Raw genomic sequence first — 19,844 nt, forward strand, 5'->3', positions numbered from 1 at the left:
TTACTTAAAAAGTGTATTTACAGTAAATTGGCTTTTTGGTGTACGGTTCCATGAGTTTTAACACATGTCTGGTTTCAGAGAAACACCATCACAACCAGGATACAGACTAGTTCTATTCGCCCCCACATCTCCCTCATGCTGACCCATAGCCAAACTTCTCCTCCATGCCTTACCCAAGGTAACCACCAATCTGTTCCCACATCCTTATCTTTTTTTGGCCACTTCCAGAATGCCAGGTAAGTGGAATTATACAGTACATATGTAACTTTCTGAGACTGGCTTTTTTCATAACATAATACATTTGAAATTCATTTATATTATTGTAAAGCAATAGTTTCTTTTTTTCTGAGTAATATTCTGTTGTATGGATGTACTATATAGTCTATTGTCTGTTTATCCATCACCCACTAAAGATCATTTGAGTGACTTCCAATCTTTGGTGATCATGAATAGAGTTTTTTTAAAAGATTTTATTTATTTATTCATGAGAGACACAGAGAGAGAGAGAGAGAGAGAGAGAGAGAGAGGCAGAGACACAGGTAGAGGGAGAAGCAGGCTCCATGCAGGGAGCCCAAAGTGGGACTGGATCCTGGGACCCCAGGATCACGCCCCAGACTGAAGGCAGGCACTAAACCGCTGAGCCACCCAGGGATCCCCCATGAATAGAGTTTCTATGTACATTTACGTTTAGATTTTTGTATGAACACAAGTTTGCATTTCTCTAGGATAAATATCTGAGTGGGATGGCTAGGTTGTATGGTAAGTATACATTTCACTTTATAAGAAACTGCCCCTCTGTTTTTCAGAGTGACTGTGCCATTTTGCACTCCCACTAGACAAAGCATGGGAATTCCGGTTGCCCTGCCTTCTCACCAGCATTTGTTGGCATTGTCAGTTTAAAAAATTTATTATAGCCATCTAATAGGTATGTCATGCAAATCACTGTGGTTTTAATCTCTATTTTTAATTTTATTTTAAAAAAATTTTATTTATTTATTCATGAGAGACAGAGAGAGAGAGAGGCAGAGACACAGGCAGAGGGAAAAGCAGGCTCCATGCAGGGAGCCCAATGTGGGACTCGATCCCGGGCCTCCGGGATCATGCCCTGAGCCAAAAGCAGACGCTCAACCACTGAAACACCCAGGCATCCCTAATTTCTATTTTTTATTTATTTTATTTATTTTATTTTTTAAAGATTTTATTTATTCATGAGAGACACAGAGAGAGGCAGAGACACAGGCAGAGGAAGAAGCAGGCTCCCCGTGGGGAGCCCGATATGGGACTCGATCCCAGGTCTCCAGGATCAGGCCCTGGGCTGAAGGCAGGTGCCTAACCACTGAGCCACCCAGGCGCCCCTAATTTCTATTTTTTAATGGCCGATAGTGTTGAGTATATTTTCATGTGCTTATTTGCCATTTGTATATCTTCTTTGGTGAAATGTCACAATCCTTTGCTGTTTTTAAACTGGGTTATTTTCTTATTATTGTGTTTTGGCAGAGTACTTTATATATTCTGGATACAAATACTTAGATATGTGATTTGTAAATTTTTTTTTAATTTTTTAAATTTATTTATGATAGTCACAGAGAGAGAGAGAGAGAGAGAGAGAGAGGCAGAGACACAGGCAGAGGGAGAAGCAGGCTCCATGCACCGGGAGCCTGATGCGGAATTCGATCCCGGATCTCCAGGATCATGCCCTGGGCCAAAGGCAGGTGCCAAACCGCTGCGCCACCCAGGGATCCCTTGTTTTGTTTTTTGTTGTTGTTGTTTTGGGTTTTTTTTTGTTTGTTTGTTTTTTGTTTTTTGTTTTTGTAAATATTTTATACCACTATGTAGCTTACCTTTTCATTCTCTTAACAGTGAGATTTACAGAACAAATCTTTTTAGTTTAGATGAAATCTAACTCACCTATGCCTATATGTCTATACGTATGTATTAAAATGAAATATTATTTAGACATTAAAAAGAAGGCCACCCTGCAATTATGGCCACATGGATGAAACTAGAAACATTAAGTGCAATAAGCCAGAGAAAGACAAATACTACATGGTATCACATATATGCAGAACCTAAAAATCATTGGAACTCATAGAAACAGTAGAATGGTGGTTACCAGGGATTGGAGGATGAGAAACAGGAAGTTGTGTTAAAGCTATAAACTTTCAGTTCCACAATAAATAAGTTCTGAGGTTCTAATGTAGAGCATGGTAACTATAATTCATACTATATTGTATACTTCAAATGTGCTAAGTGATTAGGTCTTAAGCATTCTTATTACACATACAGAAAAGGTAACTGTATGGTGATTGTGTTAACTTGATTGTGGTAAACATCTCATGTATACATATATCAAATCATATTGTATGCTTTAAATGTATTTGATTTTGTCACTTATACCTCAATAAAACTGGAAAAATAAAAAAAAAATGCTGTGATCTTAATAGTAACTGCATTAACCCTATGGGTCAGTTTTGGGAAGAATTGACTTGTCATTATATTAAGTCTCCTGATCAATGCACCCATCATGTCTCTCCATTTATTTCACTCATCACTAATTTCTTTCATAAGCCCTTTGTAGTTTTACTTCTCAAATCTTCATACATGTTTTTACTAGATTTGTACCTAGTATTTTATCTTTTTTTGAGCTATTGCAGAGTTTAAAAATTTCAGTTTCCAATCATTCATTGCTGGTATATAGAAACATGATCTTTGTTGCCAACCGTATGCTTTGTAACATTTCTACACTCATTTTTAAATTCACTTATTGATTCCATGAAGTTTTTTGGTAGAGTCTTTGGGACATTCTATGCAGATACTTATGTCATCTGAAGTAGGAATAGTTTTTATTTTTTCCTTTTTTCTTTTAAAGATTTTATTTATTCATTCATGAGACACACACACACACACAGAGAGAGAGAGAGAGAGAGAGAGAGAGAGAGAGAGAGAGACAGGCAGAGGAAGAAGCAGGCTGCCCGACGTGGGACTCAATCCCGGGTCTCCAGGATCACACCCTGGGCTGAAGGCAGTGCCTCACCACTGAGCCACCCGGGCTGCCCTATTTTCTTCCTTTATAATCAAGATGCTTTTTTCTTTTTCTAGTCTCATTGCACTAGCATCCAGAAAGATGTTGAATAGGAGTGGAGGGTGTGGATGAACTTATTGGGAAGAGCATTGAGACTTTCACCATTGAGTACAATGGTAGTTTGGGTTTTTTAGATGTCCTTTTTCAGAGTAAGAAAGTTCCCTTCAATTACTAGTTTGCTGTTTTTTTTTTTTAAATCATGAATGGACACTGAATTTCATCAAATGCTTTTTCTGCATCCATCGATATGCAGATCCATCTATTAAGATGATAGATTATATTGATTGATTTTTCAAAATATTGAACCAGCTTTATATTCTTGGGATAAATTTCTATACTCTCATTTTATAGTCTTATTATAGTTGAACTTTACTATGGGAGTGCATTACTTCCACGAGAAGCTGATAAAACTTAGATTTTTTAAAAAAATTTTTATTTATTTATGATGGTCACACAGAGAGAGAGAGAGAGAGAGAGAGAGAGAGAGAGAGGCAGAGACATAGGCAGAGGGAGAAGCAGGCTCCATGCACCGGGAGCCCGATGTGGGATTCGATCCCGGGTCTCCAGGATCGCGCCCTGGGCCAAAGGCAGGCGCTAAACCGCTGCACCACCCAGGGATCCCAAAACTTAGATTTTAAAGAAAAACACATACCTGATTCCATTTTCTCCTTTTTCTGGCTTCTGGTTAAGGCCATCCTTTACCTGAGAAAGAAAGTATTTTCAAATCAAATCCACTAGAATAAATTTAGATTACCATTTTAGCCTTTGAGAAGGAGAATAATATTGATATTTATCCTAAGAGTCAGGGCATAAGATTACATTTGCAGGTCTCCATCCTTCACCCTGGTTTTTCCTTGAGGTTGACATGAGCCTCAACAATTTTTGATGATTGCTTTCTAGTGGTTCCACAGAATACTACTGTTTAAGAATTTAGAATGAGTAACTCAAGAGTGCCCTAATAAAACACATGACCAAGAAATCTTAATTCCATATTGCAGTTTTATAGAAGGTCACCTTACAGAATACTCACAACTCCTCCACTTAGGTCAGCTATACCTTCATAGTTTCTTAATATAATGAATGGCATATCTAGATGCTGATATTTTGTCATGAAGTATTTTGCATGTGTTTTTATTGCTTTTACCTAATATATTTTTATATTTTTTCAAAGACTGTTTTAAATTTCCAATTACTCAGTGCAAATTTTTTAACCAACACAATTATAGATGTATTTAAAATTTTATCTCAAAAAGTTGCTAAGAATGCACATATGTATTTGTGTGACTTGTGTATACTCATACATACCCCATCCCATGCCCAACAGTTCTTCTTCTTTTTTTTTTTTTTTTTTTTTTTTTAGGGTGAAGGTGAAGGGCAGAGAAAGAATTTTAAGAATGCTGCATGCCCAGCACAGAGCCTGAGGTGGGGCTCAATCTCATCACCCTGAGATCAGTACTTGAGCTGAAATCAAGAGTCAGATGCTTTAATTGACTGAGCCACCCAGGTATCCCCTAAGCATTTAAAATATTTTTAAAAAAATAATATTAACCATTCCTATCCTCCAGTCAAAGTTTTATTGAGAGTCAAATGACTCATATCCTTGAAGAAGGAAGAGCTTGAAGATTATCTTATGTAATACCACATGGGGTAAAACAAAGTCACACCCCTAAGAGGCTGTGTCTCTAACACCACAATTAGTAAAGAATCAGCTGTAGGTGTCCAACTACTTACCACTCGGTAATTATTGGGGGCCCATACTAGAAGGGTATGGCGATGGCCCTGCTCAAAGTTATAAGTCACTGGAATGACTGGTGATCCAGTGGAAGAAATGTTTATACTTGTCAGTTTGTCTACATCAAAAGTCATAAATCCATCTGACTGTAATGAGAGAAAAGGAGTTATAGTTAATACCCTGGATTCTTGTTCTGCACAGTGTAACTAAACATTATCATGGCATATTATTTGACACCCCCAGTTCACAGTCATACAGACCAAAAAATGCCTTGTGGGAGTGACATTGGTTTGTCTTGGCCCCCCACTCACCCTTACAGATTCTGTCATGAAGTTGTTTAGTGTTATACAAGAATTATACTTTTCGCATAGCATTTTACTTTCCATTTTGTTTTATGAAAATAAACATTCTGGAAATAATTTCTGCCACTGGGCAAAGTATAGTACTAGGGATGAAGTAATAACCCTGAGGAAAATCAGTACTGGGCTGCTCCAAGTACCAGTCAGATTTTCTTTTGTCTTCAAGGTCATCAGTTTGGTAAGATCTAAGGGAGTAGTTCTTAACCGTGGCTGAACAGGAATGAGACCAATTAAAGCAAAATCTCTGAGGTATCAGAATTATCAGAGCTCTCCAGGTGATTCTAATGTGGACTCAAGTTTGGGAGCCTCTAGTTCAGACCAGTGGCCATCCAGATTAGGGTTTTGCAACCTTAGCACTGCTGACATTTGGGGCCAGATAAGTCTTTGTGATGGGACCATGTGTCAGCAACCCTGGCTTCCTACATATGAAATGCCAATTGCATGCTCTGAGTAGTGACAATGAAAAATGTCTCCAGAAATTGCCAGATGTCCCTAAGGGGACAAAATAGCCCCTGGTAGAGAACCACTGACAGATCCTTGCTGTTTAAAGTGTGGTTCCACTCACCAACAGTGGCAACTGTCACCTGAGAGAGAGCATGTTAAAAAAAGCAGAATTTCAGACCTTCTAATTCAGAATCTGCATTTTACAAGCTCCCCCCAGTGATTCACATGCATATTAAAGTTTGAGGCACACTGGTCTAGAGTGATGCCAAAATGAGACTAAGATACTAAGACATTTCAGTTCTAGGCTTGTTGTAGGAATTAAATAAAGATTAAATAGATCAGTTTCTTCAAATCCTAATATGACTCAGGTCAGAAGATAAAAAAAGGAAAGTTGCATTTCCTTCTACTTACTTGACTCATTTGGCTAACTGTCACCACCGTTCCAGGAAAAGATACATTCATGGCACCATTTCCTATATTCAGTACTTTGATTTGGACTTCATTTTGTTTGGGGAAGACTGGAAGAGTTTTCTGAGCAAAATAAAAGAAAATTGGTGGTGATGCCTTCTATGCATACTGAAGATAAGCGTGGCCCTGGCACTGCAATGCCACCATCCCAGCCCTCCAGCCATGGAAAGCTGCCCTGGCTGAGATGCCAATTCCCTGCCCCCCGCTCCCCACCCAGAACCTCCATCACTTGCCTCATGGCACCCATAGGAAATGATGTTGGCACAGAACATGGAATCACAAAGTAGTCACAAAAAGGCTGCTCCTGCTCTTAACACCTCCAGATCAAAGGATGCTTGGTTATGAAACCTCCTATCTGAGGGAGTCAGAGTAAACACAACCCAAACCAAGTTGGTCTTGTGGCACATGAGATCTGCTCTCCTGCGAGGCCAGCATCATCCCCTATAACTCTGGGAGCCTAGAGCACAGCCCTGACTGGTGCCCTAAACATCCTTTCACAACTGCTCTGTGCCTCTTGCCTCCACACGGTTTCTTCAGGGTTTCTGCCTTTTTTCCTAGTGTTCTCACTCATATCCCAGTGTCCCTGAAGCAATCCATTCTATTTTATTCTAGAAGTCTGTCCTAGTTCCACAATTCATTTTGCACAAAGCTAGCTATGTTCAGGAGCAAGTGGCTGTACTCATATTCACAGGAGCACTATTCACAGTAGGCAAAACATGAAAGCAACCCAAATGTCCATTTACAGATGGACAAACAAAATGTGGTTCATCCAACACCAGACTATGGTTCCACTTTAAAAAAGGAGATTTTCTGACACCTGCTACAACACGGATGAACCTCGGGGACATTACGCTTGGTGAAATAAGCCAATCACAAAGCACCGATACTGTACGAATCCACTGACATGAGGTACTTGGAGTAGACAAACCCATAGACACAGAAAGTAGAAGGGGGATAGCCAGGAGCTGCGGGGAGGGGAAATGGGGAGCTGTTTTCCAAGGGCCACTGAGTTTTAGTTTTGCAAGATGAAAAGTGTTCTGGAGACGGGTTACGCAACAACGTGAACGTATTTAACGCTACTGAAAGGCACGCTTGGAAATGTGTAGGATGGTAACTTTTTGTTATGTCTATTTTATCACAATTGAACATTTAAAAAGAGAAATTAAAAAAGAGAGAGAAGGAGGGAGGGAGAGCTAAAGACAGAAACAGAGAAAGACAAAGAGAAAGACACACACAGAGACAGGAGGAGGGGAGAGGGGCGGGAGGACGGTGCTTCCTGCCGGTCTTACACATGACAAGCACCCACCCGTCCCTAGCCTGGCCTCAGACTGAGGGCGCTAGGAGTCCGGGGTGGGGGTGCCACTGTGGGTCCCGCATCTACAAGGACTGGCCTGGGAACCGACATCACTAGAAACATTAGGCTACAAAGGCATCTTCCCAAAGACAACTGACACATTTTCCAAGTGCTGCTTGTTTGTGACTGATGGACTTCTCACCAGGCTTCCCAGGAGTTCAGATGGCGAAAGAGCAAGTTCTATGAACTCCCGCTCCCATTGTAAAAGCGGGGTCAACAGGAACTCCCCGTGTGACTGCCATCCACCTCCCTGCTGCTTGCACCCACCCACTGGCCCCCTCCTCCAGGCCGCCCTCTTCCTGGTGATGAGCACCCACAGTGCGTGCTGCCTGATAGGGACCACCTTGCCCCCATGGCACATCCACGTCGGCCCTGACGCCCACAGTCTGTGGGCAGACACCAAAGCCTCCCCGCAGTCCTGGAAAAAGACTTCTCTGGATGTTCCACCCGACCCGCAGGAAAGGCCACTGGGGATCCAGAGGACAACTCACATCAATTTCCAGCTGAACAATCGCCGCCATCACGAAGGCCATGGAAGCCAGGAACATTCCAACTGTCATCCTCTTCAAGGAGCTGGGAGACAAGTTGAAGAGTGGCTCTCAGCCAGCTTCACACAAGCGAGCTAATGATAACACTCCCTGCCCACCATCTGCCCAAACAAAACTAACTTCTCTACAAAAACATCCATTGAAAATGTCTCGCTCTCTTATTTATCATTAAGACTAAGAAGGATAAAAGTAATGCAGCTTCTTATCTGCATTTTTAAAAAAGATTTTATTTATTTATTCATAACAGACACAGAAAGAGAGAGAGAGAGGCAGAGACACAGACAGAGGGAGAAGCAGGCTCCATGCAGGGAGCCCAATGTGGGACTCGATCCTGGGATTCCGGGATCACGCCCTGGGCCAAAGGCAGACACTCAACTGCTGAGCCACCCAGGGATCCCTCTTATCTGCATTTTTACATTTAATTTCTAGAAACTATAGCTCCGGTGATACATTGGATGATAGTTAATGTTTCTATCATCTACATATATGAAAAGCTTTAATTAGAAGCTTTTCAGGTTGCCATTAATAGTACTTTTATTTGAAGGGAAAATTTCCAGAAACATCAGCGCATAGGCTTCTAATTCAAAAATAATTCTTTTAAAACCCCATTACATAGGTGGTGTGGTGGGAGGGAAGATATTCTTTCCATTGAGGCACCAAAAGCTGTAGGGAACGCAGTGTTAGCAAAGCCCTAGGACTCAGAGAGCCTAACCCAAACCTGCCAGTCACCTACGTGAAATTGAAGCCACATTTTGCAATCAGAGGGTACACCACGGCATCCATGATGGGGACCATGACGACAATCAAGATGGCATTCACAGTCTACGGGTGAAGTGGGAACGAACCATTAGCTCTTGTCTCAAAGGTGCCTTTGAACTCAGAAAGCAACTTAAGTATTTGTTCCTACCTGCATCTGATCTGGCTGAACTTCAAGAAGTCCCTAAAAAGAGAGGGGGAAAGTGTCACTGATAAGTTCCCATAGATGATCAGCTGGAGGAATGTCATGACAGGGAAGGGGAAAGGGGGGCAGGGGATTAGAGCAAAGGAATAGTGACCAGGGAGGTGGAGAAGCTTGATATCCCCAAACTTACAATTTTCCCACTCATAGCTGTTGCTTGCAGTGTCCACCTGGAGCCCTTAAAAACAAATACGTTTGCTGTGTCATTTGGGAACATGAGTTTTAAACATTTTGCAAGACAGGGTTGAGTCTTTTCCAGATCAGGAATGAAGTCTGAAATGTTCTGGGATTTAAATGTTTTTTTCAACATCCCAAGTTATCTCCCAGCTCCACTGTAATACTGGGTAAAACCAAACAACTTGCATTTCTGCTGTACAAATCAACACAACATATAGTTCTCCTACCCCAAGAGAAGAACCTACAGAGCACCACTCTGAGACACAGCTATCCTAGGAAGGACAAAGATGCGTGTGTGAGGCCTGTTGGAATGCATGGCATCATCTGCAAAGTGGGGCAGCTATGCACACGGAATATATACTATGTTCACTGGCATCACAGCTTCAAGAACATCATTATTATTTAAGGACCATTTTTGACAGTCTGGGCTGTCCTGAAGTGGAAAGCCATCAAGAAAGCGATGGATTTAAACCTGGGCAGCCCAGTTAAGTTTGATCTGTTTTGTATAAAGACGACTCAGGACTGTAAAAATATACATGATTATTTCCATGGAGGACTGAACACATAAAGTTTTCAACATAACCTAGTCACTCTGTTTAGAAGGCATCATGGAAAGTCAGGAAATATATCACTGCTTGAATTCTTTGTTTTTTTTTCTTTAAATCTCTGCACTCAACCTGGGGCTCGCACTTATGACCCCAAGATCAAGAGCCACATGCTCTACCTACTGAGCCAGCCAGGATCCCCACAGGCTTACTAGGGAGGATTTCCCTTCCAGAAGGGTTATGGAATCCCCCTAGCCACAACAGCTAAAACGTGATGAGTGTATTTCTGGTGCAAGTCTGATTCCAAGAGCTGGTTCCTATTCAACATGCAAAACTGTGTTCCTGTGTTTAAGATGCTAATCTAAATCCCGTACTTACAAATAAAGAGATTAATGTGTTCACTCAAATTTTTTCTAAGAGATGTTTTGCCCTTATAATGATCCTGCCTACACAATAAAACCATCTGCCATTTGTAAAGTTTTTTAAAGCTCCAGTTTCTAAAAGAAACAATATCTTATTACTTTGCTGAGTATCATGCAGTGAGTTGTTTAACTCAAATCTGAAAAATTCCTACAGCAGTGGGAGCAAGAGCAGGGCGACAAGGCAGCAGTCTGGGTTCTACTTCCTTGCTCTGGTCAGAATGACTTGAGCAGTCATTTTACATCCCTGGATGGTGCTTCTAGTTTAAGTATTCCATTTTAGAGTAAGAGGTATCAAGCGCCTCTCAGCTTCAATATTCTATGGATCCCATAAAAGGCAATATTATATATCCTCTGAGCATACTGTATCAGAAAAACTCTTTATTCTCAGATTGACTGGTAGGAGTCCTAGATAATAATAATAATAAAAGATTTTATTTATTTACTTGAAAGAGGGAGAGAGTGAGTGAGAGAGCATAAGTAGGGGAAAGGGGCAAAAGGAGAGGGCGAAGGAGGAGCCAGGAGCCCAAAGCAGGGCTTGATCCCAGGACCCTGAGATCATGACCTGAGCTAAAGGCAGATGCTTAACCAACTGAGCCACCCAGATGCCCCTGATAAGAGTCCTAGATACTTCGATCAAATCTTTCCAAAGTCTCCTTTACTTACCCACACCTAATTTTCCTCATTGTTTTGCAACAGAAATGTGGATAGAACCATCTAGAGTCTTTTTTTTTTTTTTTAAAGAAATTCAGTGTGGGGTGCCTGGATGGCTCAGTGGGTTAAGTGTCTGATTCATGATTTGGGCTCAGGTCATGATCTCATGGGATGAGATCTCATGCGATGATCTCGGGTCATGAGATGGAGTACCAGGACAGCTCCGTGCTCAGCAGGGAGTCTGCTTACAATTCTCTTTCTCCCTCTCCCTCTCCCCATCCTCCAACTTCTGCATGTGTGCACTCTTCTCTCTTTCTCTCAAATCTTTTTTTTAAAGATTATTTATTTATTTATTCATGAGACACACACACACACACACACACATACAGAGGCAGAGACACAGGCAGAGAGAGAAGCAGGCTCTGTGCAGGGAGCCCGATGTGGGACTCAATCCTGGGTCTCCAGGATCATGCCCTGGGCGGAAGGCAGGCGCTAAACCACTGAGCCACCGAGGCTGCCCTCTCAAATCTTTTTAAAAAGGAAATTCACTGTGATCTAACACTTAATAAATAAACAGAGAAAAAAGAAACCACTGGAGAATGTTTTTAGGAGCTAAATACTAGGTACCACCCCATTCATGGTAGTGCCCATAGAATATCTGTTAAAGACAGAAATTTGTATAGAAACACAGCTTCACACTACCTGCTGGTCAAACAGGGCCCAGAACATTGGGAGTGGGATGTACAAGAACATCACTTTTGTGACCATCTTAATTTGAGAGATGAGCCGCTCCTGTGGATAAAGTAGGAGAAGGACAAATCAGCCACGACCTGGGTCACTTATAGCTATCAGCAATGCTGTTTTTGTGTAGACATACTTGCACCCACAACCAAGCTGGGAGATGACTAATTGTTCCAAAGAATACCCCAGATTTCTTTGGAAAACTCAAAATTTCAGCCATTCAAAATGCTTAGGAGGCATTTTACTAGAGTTTAAATGTACTTCTAGTAAATGTAAACCCCACCACCAACCAGCTCTTCTGTTTTCAAATTAGTTATGTGATCACAACCACATATAATTAATGGCAGATTATGCCAAACAAAAGACTATGAAAAGATAATATGGTTTCCAGATAAATTCTACCCATTGTTTATCAAGTTCTTCTCAATATTAAAAAATACTCTTGCATAGTCTTGGTTAAAACACTAATTGAATTTATAAGGATGCAACCAATAATTTTGTCCATGTAGCTGGAGTCCTACAGCCTAATTTCGACCATGGATGCTCTCCTTCTGGAGGAAGACCCCGGGACCACTGCAGCGATAATGACCCACTTACATCGTATTTCTCTTTAGCCCAGTCCAGCCAGTGCTCCCTCTTGGGAAACTGCTTACTCCGGTGCCTAAACCTATTTTTGAGGGCAAACTGAAGGAAAGAAGAAAAATCAAATTTCAAAACAGAACCGACCACTTTCTCAGGGAAATACATTTCAGGAAAACTGCCTTTAAAGGAAAACTAAGAGAAGATGGGTACAAAATTGTATATACTAGTATAATGATGATGCTAAGAGGCATAACCTGCATTTATTTCTAATCTCTAATGATGAGCCTTGGAGTGGGGTAAACAAAGTCATACCGTTACTACTTTACTCTCCAGGCCCTCTGGAGAGGAGTGTTCAATGGAAATATAATGTGTGCCACTTGTGATTTAAGTTTTTTGGTAGCCATATTAAACGTAATAGGGATAGACCTGAAACTGGTATAACATGGGTACATTAACTATACCAGAATTAGGATCATCTGGGTGGCTCAGTCAGTTAAGCGTTTGCCTTTGGCTCAAGTCGTGATCCCAGGGCCCTGGGACGGAGCCCCTCAGCGGGCTCCCCGCTCAGCGGGGAGCCTGCTTCTCCCTCTTCCTCCTCTCCCTCCGCCCCTCTCCCTGCTCGTGCTCCCTCTCTCTTGCTTTTTCTCTCTCTCTCTCAAATAAATAAAATCTTAAAAAAAATACCAGAATTAAAATAAAAATATACATAAGTAAAAAAAAGTAACAGGTAGATAGGTGAAATTAATTTTAAGTATGTTATTTAACTCCATAAGCCCCAAATATGATCTTAATATGTAATAAATTAACATTAAATGTAAATCAGTAATTAAATAATTATGTAAAGTTATTAATATTAAATGTTAAAACTGATGCGAATTTCTCCATTCTTTTTTCATGCCAGGTCTTCAAAATCCAGGGTATATTTTACACTTTTACACTTTTACAATTTGGATGCTCAATTTTTATCAGAAATATTTGACTGCATTTCCTTCTTATAAAACTTAAGTTTGGAAAAGTAAATTGACATACCTAAGTTGTCCCAAAGGTACTAAAAGTTTTCCACTCACTGAGCTGAGTACCAGTTTTAAAATTTAAGAGAACCCACTATACAGAAACACGTTCATAAGAAGTTATGTGACTTAAATTAATTTGAATGAAATCCATCCAATTTAAAATTTTGTTCCCAGTTGCCTTTGCCACATTTCAAACGTTTGACAGTCGCGTGTGGCTAGTGGCTACCATGCTGCATGGTGCATGTTCACTGGAAGTGCGGTGACATTGCAGCAAGAGAAGGCGATGGTACTGGTGGCCTGGGGACACACGTGTGAGTACAAGGCAGAGACTCAAAGGTAAGGGCCAATTTTAGGATACCAGAAAGTCCCGTTCTTGAGACTCTTAATAGCTTCATGTCATTCTTTTGGAGTTTAAACTAAGTTGTCAAGTGCTTGTTAAGGAAGGTCTTGGAGAGAGAATTGGTAAGCTCCCCTTTTAGCTTAGAAAAAAACATTCATAGTGGGAATTGTTCTCATTTTAGGGGACAGTACAGAAGGAGGGAAGTTTTTTTTTTTTTTTTTTAGGAGGGAAGTTTTATGACCACGAGGAAGCGTTTATTTCACAAAGTGAAGTACACATGTATAATTTAATGCAATAAAGCCAAGTAAAGGGAAAGCAAAGGACTAAAATTGTTTTAAGGCTGTCTTTTCATCCACACATGTGGTTTTTAAAAAATAAATAAGTGACACATTTCCCCCAATTATGCAATATCTACATCCATTTAAAAAATGGGGGCTTTATAGGGCAGAAGGTTATTTGATTCCTTTTTTGAAAGATTTCCTACAATCAACATTTATTTCCTGCCTTTAAATATGCCTGCATGCACATATAGCACATAGATTCATAGGGAAGAAACCACATCCTGCATGCTGCTGTCACCAAATAGTCTTTGAAAACAAGGCTTCGGATGGCTGCAGAGCACGGCCGGATGTACCATAAGTCAAGCACCATTCTTCTGTTTCCAGAAACTTGGTAGTGTTGTGAATTCTTGCTGCTATAAATATGGTTGATAATCTTCATATGTGAATCTCTGTTCATTTTGCATGTTCATTTTATTTATTTATTTATTTATTTATTTATTTATTTTAAAATTTTATTTATTTGAGAGAGAGAGAGAGAGAGATCATGAGCAAAGGGAAAGGGCAGAGGGAGAAGCAGACTCCCCACTGAGCAGGAAGCCCAATGTAGGGCTCGATCCCAGGACCCTGGATCATGACCTGAGCCCAAGGCAGATGCTTAACCAACTGAGCCACTCAGGTGCCCCTTGCATGTTCCTTTTTTAAACTATTATTTTCTTAGCCTTAATTCCTGAAATTTTCATGGCTGACACTTTCCACACTTCAGACCCTTGACAGGGTACTGAACCACGTCTCTCTCCTTTTGCTTCATGGCCTCCTGACCAACATCAGCCATGGACTGCTGGTCAGATAGCTTTAAAGTTGTTCTGCTTTGCCTTTCTTTGCTGATCTAATGAACAGTTCAAGAGCCCTTTCTATCCCTCCCTGCTCAAGTTCTGTTTGTGTTCCTTTCCATCTGGTGAGTTTTACAAGAAACTGCAGTTTCCTGAAACAGCTAAGAACACTAATAAAGACATTGAAAGAAAAGTCAACGCTCCATTGCATTTTACTTTAAAGGAGATAGAGGGTTCTGGAATGACTCAATGGCATGGAGAGAGGGGGCTACCAAAATACTTACACCAATGCACTTGACAACTTTACCCATGACATTACCCTGGGGCTGAAACTTCTTGTACATTCCACTGCCAATGACAAATACAACTGGGAAGGCAAAAGAAGATGCGTTAACAAGGCGTTTGGCAGAAACACCTGTGACCTAGAAGATGTGCTTTTATTTGAGTTATCAGCTTGTTTTGGAAACACTGAGATTACCCACATAATGGGCTTGCTGACCTATCTCCCCATGTAGAAAGTGCTTTTGATCCTAACGATCACTGGAGCTTCTGAGCGATGTTACAGATGTTACACTCATGTTCTCGTATACAAACACTGAAGCCTATTACTACTCCCCACACCTCGGGGCAGCTCACAGACACTCAGTGAAGCTATCTACCCACACAGTCTACCCTCAGTAAAGGGAGACAAAGGGATAGATGCTTTTGCATAATGGATCAGTGCATAATTCCATAAAGACAGAAATCATGGCTTTGATTTCCTGGTGGCAATGGCAGAAAAGTTTCTTCTTTCTTTATAAATATTCAGAAAAAAAAGGAACTAATTTGTTAAAGCTTTTTCTTAATCATATGTGGTTAAATTCATGGTACAGAAACACAGTTGGGGTTATTTGCCTCTGCAGCTACAGTTTTATAAAAGTAAAAGCATTTCAGGGGCGCCTGGGGGCTCAGTCTGTTAAATGTCCGACTCTTGATTTCAGCTCAGGTCATGATCTCAGGGTCATGAGATGGAGCCCTACATCGAGCTCTGAGCCCAGTGCTGAGTATGCTTGTCCCTCTCCCTTCCCCTCTGTCCCTTCTCTCCCTCCACCTCTCTAAAACAAATAAAATCTTAAAAAAAAAAAAAGCATTTTACAACGAGATAATTCTTCCATGGATCTTCTTAGAGAAGGTTTTTGTTTTTTCTTTGTAACAGAGAGAGTAAGAGGGGATCCCTGGGTGGCTCAGCAGTTCAGCGCCTGCCTTTGGCCCAGGGTGTGATCCTGGAGTCCCAGGACCGAGTCCCACGTCGGGCTCCCGGCATGGAACCTGCTTCTCCCTCTGCCTGTGTCTCTGCTTCTCTCTCTCTCTATGTCTATCATAAATAAATAAATAAAAATTTTTTTTTAAAAAAGAGAGAGAGAGTAAGAGCTGGAGAGGGGAGGGGCAGAGGGAGAGATAAAATCTTGAGCAGGCTTCATGCTGGGCAGGCTCCAATTTGAGGCTCAATCTCACAGCTCTGAGATCATGACCTGAGCCAAAATCAAGGGACAGATGCTAAACTGACCAACCACTCAGGTGCAACTAGAAAAGACATATTGCAAAAATAGCTTAGAAAAATGCATTCCTGCAGGAGACCCTGAAAACACAATACTTATACTAGGATTTCTGATTATCTACTCGCACAATTTAATAATTTAAAAGCACTGATGGACGGGCAGCCCGGGTGGCTCAGCGGTTTAGCGCTCCTTCAGCCCAGGGCCTGATCCTGGAGAACCAGGATCGAGTCCCGCATCAGGCTCCCTGCATGGAGCCTGCTTCTCCCTCTGCCTCTGTCTCTGCCTCTCTCTCTCTCTCTCTCTCTCTCTCTGTGTCTCTCACGAATAAATTTTTTAAAAAGTCTAAAAAAAAATTTAAAAGCACTGATGGACTGATGGATTGATGGAGTGCTGCTTGTTTTCCTCATTTTGAGGGCCTGAGATTTTGATAAGTGCCAACTCAAGCATAACTCCAAGTATGTGCCTGTTTTATAGCTGAAGAAAGAGAAGTTCATTTGTACCCTCACCTAATGTTTCTTCCTCAATCCAGATGTGGAAGGCAAAGATGCCCTATAGATTGAGTCTACTCTTCTTTGCCAACTAATTTTTTTTTAAAGATTTTATTTATTTATTCATAGAAACAGAGAGAGAGGCAGAGACACAGGCAGAGGGAGAAGCAGGCTCCACACATGGAGCCCGACATGGGACTTGATCCTGGGTCTCCAGGATCAAGGTGCTGCACCAAACCGCTGCGCCACCGGGGCTGCCCGCCAACTAATATTTTAATCTTTAAGCTTCTGATTAACTTAAGCCTAATTTGAGCACAAGATTGTTGCCAATAGAAACTTCTAGAAACAGTGTTGATGCATAGGATTTGGCCTGTTCTCAATTCCTCCATAAGAAAAAAGCATAATCGTAGTTAGTTTGTTTATTTATTTGAAGAGCATATGAGTGTGGGGCAGGGGTAAGGGAGGAGGCGTAGAGGGAGAGAGAAAATCTCAAGCAGACTCCCCACTGAGCACAGAGCCCCCCACAGGACTTGATCTCAGCACCCTGAGATCATGACCTGAGCTGAAGGCAGATGCTTAACCAACTGAGCCTCCTGGGCACCCCTCTAATAGGAACATTTGAAGATGATACATTATGGAAATCTAGATACTCATTGGAAGTATTTGAACGGCAGCTGACCCCGGTCGCCATGTGTTCCGGCAAGCTAGAGATGAGCACATATGAGTAAGCACAAAAGCTTCTGGCCATGGGGTCACCTTGTCTAACAGATCCTGTCACTTTCATCTTAGTCTCCTAAATAGTATCAAACTTTCAATGTCCAGCTCAATAGATCTTGTTTCCCATAAACCCTTTTTTCACCTTCTTTCCTCTGAAGCAATATACCAACTCTGATTCTCAGAGCATGGGAATTATTATTACAACTTATTCCATGAGCTTTTAAAAATTGGTTGTAATAATGTGAGGGTTTCACCTGATCATAGGATTATATTAATTCAACTGATTTCTACTTACTCAGAGATACGGCCATGAGAGCAGCAGGAACCCCAAATGCCAGTGGGTAACAAGCTTTCTGACTGTAAATTCCACATTCGTGAACTGAAGAGAAATGACAAGATTAAAATTCATTATGGTGTTGGTAATGCTTAGATGGTTATCATTTTTAAAAATCCTCAACTGGTTATTATATATTGTTTTCACTTAATGTTCTAGACTTATCCATGTGCCTTAGTGATTTCATTGCCAGCTGAGTCAAGCAGCTTCATAGTAGAAAGAGCAGGTGATGAACACAGTTTCTAATCTTAGTTCCTAAATAGGGGTCTGTTACTAGACAAGCCAAAATCAGTGGGAACCCTTCTGTGGATTTTCTTAGTTAGGGAGATAAAAATGACCTGGATACAATAACTTAAGATCAGGGACTCAGTAAATAAACTCAAAAGTACCCTTGGATATCAACATTGTGCGTTCCTGAATTCATGGTAATTATTTTTTTTAAGGTTTTATTTATTTATTCATGAGAGACACACAGAGAGAGGCAGAGACAGAGGCAGAGGGAGAAGCAGGCTCCCTGCGGGGAGCCCAAGGTGGGGATTCGATCCCAGGACCCGGGGATCACACCCTGCACCGAAGGCAGACAGATGCTCAACCACTGAGCCATCCAGGCTTCCCAAATTCATGCTAATTAGAAAGCAATTAGATGGTCCAGGGAAGGGGTCAATAAACCAGATAGTAAATATTTTAGGCTTTGTGGATGATTCAGTCTCTGTCCCAACTACCCAACCCTGATTTTCTAAGATGAAAGCAGCCATAGACAACACACAAATGGATGGTCTTGTCCAGATTTCTGGATTTGGCCTATTGGCCATAGTTTGCTAACCCCTGACTGCAGATCTTTTCTAGCTCTGAAATCCTAGGATTGGTAAAGGAGAAAACTTCAGATTTTGGAAGGAGCAATAGATTATTGGAAATTCAATGGAATGGAGCCTCCGAGAATAATATGATCGGGAAGGGGCTTGACTTTGTCTTTGAATAGCTATTTCATAGTTCTGTAGAGAAAGAAGTTAACTCGTACTAAGTTGATAGTTATGCAAATGTTTCTCATTCAAAGCTGTACAAATGATTCCAGTTCATGGAATGCAAAAGGACTCTTCCCTCTGTGAAGAATGTCAATCTCTATCAGTCAAATCTTTAATTTAACTGATTATGGCTGTATTCCAGTTTCCTCATCATTAATAAGTCATGTAAAATCATGGCACATGCTCACTTCATATTTGTGTGAGAGCCACAATTTTGCCTTAAAAATTGCCCTTTTTAACACATTTTGCAATTCAAACTTGCATAGTACATATTCTAGTAGAAATGGAGGCAGGGGTAGGGGAGGGAAAAGAATGAAGGCTATTAAATGTTTATATGAAACAAGTTGGAATGGGGTTTAAGTGTCATCTTCACGCTACTATTCCATGCAGAGATACATAAATCCCCACAAAATATTTTCTTTCATCATTTAATCTACTTTGCAGCGTGACCGCCCTGGTGCTGGTTGGTCTAATCTGTCTTGGAATATTCCCTTCTACGTGGGAAACTCACAAACTCTCAGTGAAGTGTCAGTGAACACAAAAATCTGCAAGCTGTTGATAGCTGCTGTCTCATTTTCTTTCCTGGGCGGTTCTTTTAGAAATAGCTGAGAGGAGAGGAATGCAAAGGGTAAAGCCTCGCCCATTCCTAACTCCCTGAACATCACTGGGGAGCAAAGCTTGAAAGCAAAAATGTCAACTAGGACCTATCCAGGTGTGGTTTCCAAATAGCACCTCTTGTCTTATCCTTTACCGTGAATGAAGACTTTGCATTAACAATAAATTTAGAGAAATCCATTGCTATGCTGAGGACGTTTTCCATTCTTCAGTGGTCTTTGGGATAAGGGGGGAGGGTCAAAAAAGATTAGAAAAGACAAGAAGCTCATCTGGATTTCCAAGTATGTAACATGTATCCAACAACGGAAGTATAGCAGGACAAAATGAACATGAGAACAAAACAAGAACTTAAACTTTCCATCTGAATTTCTCTCCATAATTAAAAAGAGGAAAACAAAAATCCCCTTCAGATATGTTTTACCTCTGAGCATGGGAGTGACAATAGTGGAAATCAAGCTTCCAGCATTAATGGCCAAATAAAAGATGGAAAAGAATCTGTTTCTTTGTTTTTCCTGTAATAAAAAGGAAGAAGTTTACAATATGACTTCGGTTATGCATTCAAGTGATAAAATGTAGCTGATGATCTGCTTTCACTTCTAACTT

General features: G+C 41.0%; 1 protein-coding gene across 1 annotated transcript in view; it reads right to left on the reverse strand.

The window, feature by feature from the left end:
- The window catches only part of SLC15A1 (solute carrier family 15 member 1), a 50,263-nt gene that overhangs the window by 9,805 nt on the left and 20,614 nt on the right, over positions 1-19,844 (reverse strand). The window contains exons 7-18 of the mRNA XM_025441208.3: positions 19,663-19,753; positions 17,566-17,649; positions 14,812-14,894; positions 12,079-12,165; positions 11,443-11,532; positions 9,079-9,123; positions 8,895-8,927; positions 8,721-8,809; positions 7,931-8,012; positions 6,029-6,148; positions 4,814-4,960; positions 3,735-3,784 (exon numbers count right to left, since the gene is read on the reverse strand). Coding sequence (XP_025296993.1) covers positions 3,735-3,784; positions 4,814-4,960; positions 6,029-6,148; positions 7,931-8,012; positions 8,721-8,809; positions 8,895-8,927; positions 9,079-9,123; positions 11,443-11,532; positions 12,079-12,165; positions 14,812-14,894; positions 17,566-17,649; positions 19,663-19,753 — 1,001 coding nt within the window. The remainder of the gene's footprint in view (positions 1-3,734; positions 3,785-4,813; positions 4,961-6,028; positions 6,149-7,930; positions 8,013-8,720; positions 8,810-8,894; positions 8,928-9,078; positions 9,124-11,442; positions 11,533-12,078; positions 12,166-14,811; positions 14,895-17,565; positions 17,650-19,662; positions 19,754-19,844) is intronic.

The sequence above is a fragment of the Canis lupus genome, chromosome 22, assembly GCF_003254725.2.
Source record: "Canis lupus dingo isolate Sandy chromosome 22, ASM325472v2, whole genome shotgun sequence".
Classification (NCBI taxonomy): domain Eukaryota; kingdom Metazoa; phylum Chordata; class Mammalia; order Carnivora; family Canidae; genus Canis; species Canis lupus.